At 43.6% G+C, this 5,819-nt stretch overlaps 1 protein-coding gene across 1 annotated transcript; it reads left to right on the top strand.

Moving 5' to 3' along the window:
- The first annotated feature begins 297 nt into the window (after positions 1 to 297).
- LOC142886841 (N-acetyllactosaminide beta-1,3-N-acetylglucosaminyltransferase 3-like) lies at positions 298 to 3,613 on the top strand. The gene is made up of 2 exons (XM_076024069.1): positions 298 to 368; positions 1,912 to 3,613. Exons 1-2 carry the CDS (start codon positions 328 to 330, stop codon positions 3,017 to 3,019), a joined length of 1,149 nt encoding a protein of 382 aa, XP_075880184.1. The 5' UTR covers positions 298 to 327; the 3' UTR covers positions 3,020 to 3,613.
- Positions 3,614 to 5,819: the final 2,206 nt, after the last annotated feature.

The following is a 5,819-nucleotide window of genomic DNA, read 5'->3' as shown; positions in this document are numbered from 1 at the left end:
CATTAAGAGGTTTTAACTACTACTGGTCAAGGCCGCACACGTTTTCATAGTGTTCTTTGGTGCTGCATAGAGTTTAAATAAACGCACCTTATTAAACATCAGTACGAAGCGTGGACTAACTAATTGATCAGCGAAAGTGCCCACACTATCATGTCAAGTTGCTGCTGGGAGTCATAGACACAGGTTGGGTGTGTCAGAAGAAAAGGCATGGGTAGGGTGGCAGGTTCTGGCTTAAAACAACAAAGGGCTTAATCACCTGTGGCAACAACAGTTAATAACTGCTTGGGTTGTCATTCTTGCAGTTTGCTCCTTTGTGTCAGATAGCGCATGACGTGCCCAATGTTGTTGATCTGCCGAGGACGTTTAAGGTATTTATTCAACTTTTTTATTTTTTTATTTGCGCTGTACATTTCTGATGAATTTGATTGATAACATATTGGCATAGTTTAGTTTGAGTCTTAGTTAGATTCACAATATTATTTCAAGTTTTAATCTGACAAAATTATACTTTCTCTAGAAAGATTTGGCTTATGAAAAGAAGCCACTGAAATAGGTTGTTCACCAACTGGCTGTTTTTTCTTAGGAATATCTTCCTTTATTCGGGTGACTTAAGGTGCAATATGTATGTTCAGAGAAAACATCTTGAAAACTACAAATTTTATGATCGAAGAATTTGAAAATTTGATTTTAAGATCAATTCTAAATATGTTTGGCATGAACAAAACAACTTTAATGAACATCTGATGGGTAACTCTTTTTTTTTTTTTTACCCTTTCCTTTAATGCACTAAGTCATTTTAATATAATAATTACATTTCCAAATGAGGGAGTATATATTTGTCAAATATTCCTCACCGTTTGATGAATACACTTGTGGAATTTACATTTTTATCATGAACTTTACAATCCATCTTTATGATCTGACATAAATGGGTATTTTTTAATGCTCATATATTACAAATGCTCCACTCCAGATGTAATAAAAAATTAGGTAAGAGTCTAGAACAGGAGTGCCAAACGAGTCGATAAGTCCAGTCCAGTAGACCGCGGACTGATCAAAAGTTGACCACGAGGGGTGTCGTAAAAAAAAAAAAAAAATCTTTAGAAAAGGATCCGCGCAGCGACCCGCGCGGCGATCCGCGAATGGATAGAAACGAGTTCTCTGCAATTTCGACGCTCCTTCGTGCGCGGACTCACAGTCTTGCACCGTCAGGCAGAAGGCGTCGCAACTCCGAGGACACGCACGCACGCACGCACACACACACACACACACACACACACACACACACACACACACACACACACACACACACACACACACACACACACACACACAGTTGCAAATGACATTGTAAGAATGGAACGTCTTCATACAGTGCACTAAGCAAATTTGCAACTGTGGGAGAGGAATTTGCGTGTGATTGCGTTTAGATGTGAAGCCAGGTGGTTGTTGTGACAAGATAAAATGTTGTGAAGTTCGTTACTTCAGGCTGGAAACAATATAGCGCTGCGATGTTGATACTGAACTGGTAGATCTTGAAGGTAGATCTTGGGTGGTCTAGAATCATGTGATCATCAAGACCAAGTCTACCCAGTTTAAAAACCCTGGATTAGTAAAAAGGTTGCATTTCAAGTAAAAATGAAGAGATGAGTTGGGGAAACTTGCTATCTCTGAACTACTGGCTGCTGCACCTTCTTCTCGTTTCAGTCAAGCCTTCCACAAAACAGTTTAATGCAAATTAGAAAATATATCGCAAGAGAAATTTCATGCAAACATCTTTGCTGCACGCAGCGTTTCTAATGCTCACATTGGCTGGTTCTGCTGTGAAAGCTAACATCACTGTTTTTGATTACTATTGAGTATTGGAATAGGAGGAAACATTAATGAAAAACCTGTTTTACTTTCCCACAGAAGCGTTTCAATGATGAAATTCTTCACGAAGATTACTTTTTCGTTGCTGGTGGGAACGTGGCTGCTGCTAGCATACCTCCAATATAACGGCAATCGAGGCGACGACAAACTGTGTATGAAGAACGCTGACCCCAATCAGACTATGACAGTGAGCAACAACGCCAGACAAGTGTGTCAACAAAGAAAGTCAGTTGCTAACATGACAAACTTTGACTCTTTTCCTGAAAATCTGAAAAGATTTCTCTACTACCAACACTGTCGCCATTTCCCCTTGCTTCTGGACTCACCTGGCAAATGTAGGGGAGATGATTCAATTTTCCTGCTGATGGTCATCAAAAGCTCTCCTGGCAACTACGAACGCAGAGAGGTGCTGCGCAAAACCTGGGCCAATGAGAGGAAGGTCGATGGTGTGCAGATTCGCAGGATGTTCATTTCAGGAACCACAGCAGATGGATTTGAGAAAATCAGACTGAACAAACTTCTCAAGTTGGAGCAACAGGAGTACAACGACATCGTCCAATGGGACTTTGAAGACACACACTACAACCTCACCTTGAAGCAGGCGCTCCTCATGGAGTGGCTGCATAAAAACTGCCCGCACGTGTCCTTCCTGCTAAATGGTGACGATGACATATTTGCCCACACAGAAAACATGGTGGAGTATCTGAAAAGCCTTGAAGATGATGATGGAAGCAGGCACCTCTTCTCTGGGTTCCTCCATCACAGCAGCAAACCCATCCGAGACATGGCGAACAAATACTTTGTCCCTCCTGAGGTTTACATGTCTGACAACTACCCACCATTCCTAAGTGGGGGTGGCATCCTCCTGTCCAAGTATACGGCCACAGTAATCTACAACATGTCCAAGCACATTCCCCTTTTCCCCCTGGACGATGTTTACCTGGGCATATTGCTGGCCAAAGCACAACTTAACCTTACGTCTCATGCAGGCGTCAAGACATTTGGGTTGGACATTCCATTCAAGAATGTGGATGTGCTTGATCCTTGCTTTTATAAAGACCTTTTACTGGCGCACAGATTTCTCCCAACGCAACTTTATATCATGTGGCACGGCGTGCATGACCCTGATCTACAGTGTTTCTCCTAGGAGGTAACTCAGTTCTGCCTGTTTACAGCACATGGATGACAACGAGCTCCATACCTTTCCGTCATCCGATTTAATCAGTGAAGATCTACCTGGTATTTTGTGTTATCTCTCTTTACCTGGCAATTGGTGATTCATTCCTTTAACTGATTCAACCAGTTTGTATCCGTAAAGAAGTTTGTCATTTAATAACTTAGGCATAATAGCAATCACAATTTCCACTCAGCTCTGTCAGTAATCCAGTACACTTCATTACATTATGGAAGTGGATTTTTCAGTTTCTCCCCATTTCCCCAACAAAATCAGAGTGTCACAGTTTAATGCCAGTGTTCACTGGATTGGTTTTCTGATGGTTGTGTTTTTTTTTTAACTGCTGAATAACTGCTTAACTTTATAACTGCTGAATCGTGTTGATGAACTGTTAGCCACCACCGCTAACTCTGTGCTGGCAGCGATTTTGACTCGCAAGTTTCACTCCTTATAGCGATGTTCACGCTGCCAGCATGGTAACATGGGTTGTATAGAGCTCTTCCTGCTTTGTGCTTGGTGTGGACGCAAGTTGTGCAGATATTCTTGTCTAATAATAAACCACTCTATAACTGAAGTGATCGTTTCAGCGTACATATTTTCTCTGCTTGGACAGTGTTTTGATACAAGTCAACAGTATGAAACTGAATCATTCTAAGCCCTATTAAAATGTCTCGCAAAAATACAAAACAAAAACACGGTCAGCACACAAAGTAAAATATATTTCCGGGGACACGGAAGGCACAAAAAACGTCTATGGACGTAAGGTCCGCCTTGCGGCCGTAACTCAGCCCACGCTGGGTCCGTACGAAGCTGGATTAGCCGGTAAACAGCTGCTACAGAGTGAAGCCTTCACGACGGTAAGTGTTTAAATTGTGCCTGTTTCATAAAGTTTGCCGTTTACTCTTCACTCCTAACTGAGGAAGTGAGGCTCAGCAGCGACGAAGAGTGTGACCAATCACAGTGGAGTGGACCGGGCGGGGGGCGGACATCGGCAACGCTGGGGGTGGAGTGAAGTGAAACAGAGCGTTTTCGCGGGATGCAGTAAATACGAGGAAACGAGCCGCGAGATACGCAAATCTAAAAAGCTTTCAGCGCGGAAAATCGTGCGTTGCTGCTCTGGAGGGGCCAGACGTCAAATACACAAGCCCGAAAATGAGTATAACAGGTGACCTTTAAATAAAGGAATTAGGAAAGCATGCAGTTGAGTGAAATAATTCAAAATCTCAACATGGCCAAAAACAAAACAAAACAAAACACTGAGCGCAGGGTTTTCTTCATATTTCTAAAAGCAGATTTCTGATTTGCCAGAAACTCACTGGATGAACTGTTCTTAGGTGGCTTAGCATGAAAATGGGCGAGAGAAGAAAAATCTTAACATGTCCAACATTAAATTTGAAGCATGAACACCTCATGGAGTCCAGTCCACCCACCTGAGCATCAAAGGAAGCTCTTTGTGGGCGCCCCCCTGGGGCGGATGAGGTGGAGGGAGGACGAGCCCCCTTACCTCGCTGAAAAAATGGATGGGGATATTTGCTCAGGGGGAGAATCACAAGAGAATGGCGGCGGTGGCGAGCGAAGCGGGCGAGACGAGTTATCTACGGACTATTATGTCCGCTAATTATATAGGAATGACGAGGATTGTAGGGAGATAAATGAGCTTTAATAACACGACTCTGGAACAAAGTGAAAACAGGATAACATGCCGATGAGAGAGAGGACAACAACAACTCAAGCGCTGACTCGAGAAGTTCTAATCCTATAACTCCCCCTAGTGGGTCACTCCTACATTGTCCTATTTACTTAACTAAATACATAACACTCCTTTCCCCTAGTTAGTGTTCATAATCATCCCACCCTTTGGGACGAACTCTAGGCCTGCGGGTCTGATGACGAACAGGCAATGAAGAGGGGCTTACGGGGCTGTGGTCACATGCCCGATTCCATTTCTCTGAGTGAAAACCTTGAACTCTGTGGACGTGAAAGCTGTGCCGTTGTCAGAAACAAGGACATATAAGGACAATAACTCTTACACATTCATTCATCTTCTGTACCCGCTTATTCGTATTCAGGGTCACGGGGGTCTGCTGGAGCCTATCCCAGCTGTCATAGGGCGAAGGCTGGGTGACACCCTGAACAAGTCGCCAGTTCATCGCAGGGTCACATATGCTGTGTCTCAATTCAGGGTCTGCACCCTTCAGACCGAGTGTCCTCCGTCTGAAGGAAGCGTTATTCGAGGACCCAGCCTAGAAGGACGGACAAAACCCCGCAACCCCGGTAACCACTCGGGACAGTCTAGCCTTCGGTGTATTTCCTCGTTTTGTCACCGCTGAGTTTCCAGGATCCTACAATGCTTTGCAGCAGCACGCAAAGCATCATGGGATACACAAGTACGCGAAGGATAGTAGCGGTGCATCCTTGGAATCGGCTAAAACGAGTGCGTATTTCCTTGTACGCATTTTGAGTGTCCTAAGCACCCTTGGGAAATGGGACAAGCCTTTGCGAAGTGCGATGACGCAACTTCCTTTCAAAATGCGTACTTCAAGGACGCAGACCCTGAATTGAGACACAGCACCTGAATTGAGGCACAGCAATAGAAACAAACAACCATTCACACTCACCTGCACACCTACGGACAATTTAAAATTTCAAAATTGTGGAACTTTGTAACATATCAAACAACTGTGCTACAAATTTGCAATTAAAACATGAATGCAGCCCAGATACTAAAAACACATTTGTACACTTAACATTTAATCAGTTTTTACACACGTCC

This window comes from Nelusetta ayraudi, unplaced genomic scaffold, assembly GCF_046127955.1.
Source record: "Nelusetta ayraudi isolate G7.1 ecotype Tasmania unplaced genomic scaffold, CSIRO-AGI_Nayr_v1 ptg000016l, whole genome shotgun sequence".
Lineage (NCBI taxonomy): Eukaryota > Metazoa > Chordata > Actinopteri > Tetraodontiformes > Monacanthidae > Nelusetta > Nelusetta ayraudi.
Note: the sequence above shows the minus strand (reverse complement) of the source record. Positions and strands in the feature narration are given on the sequence as shown.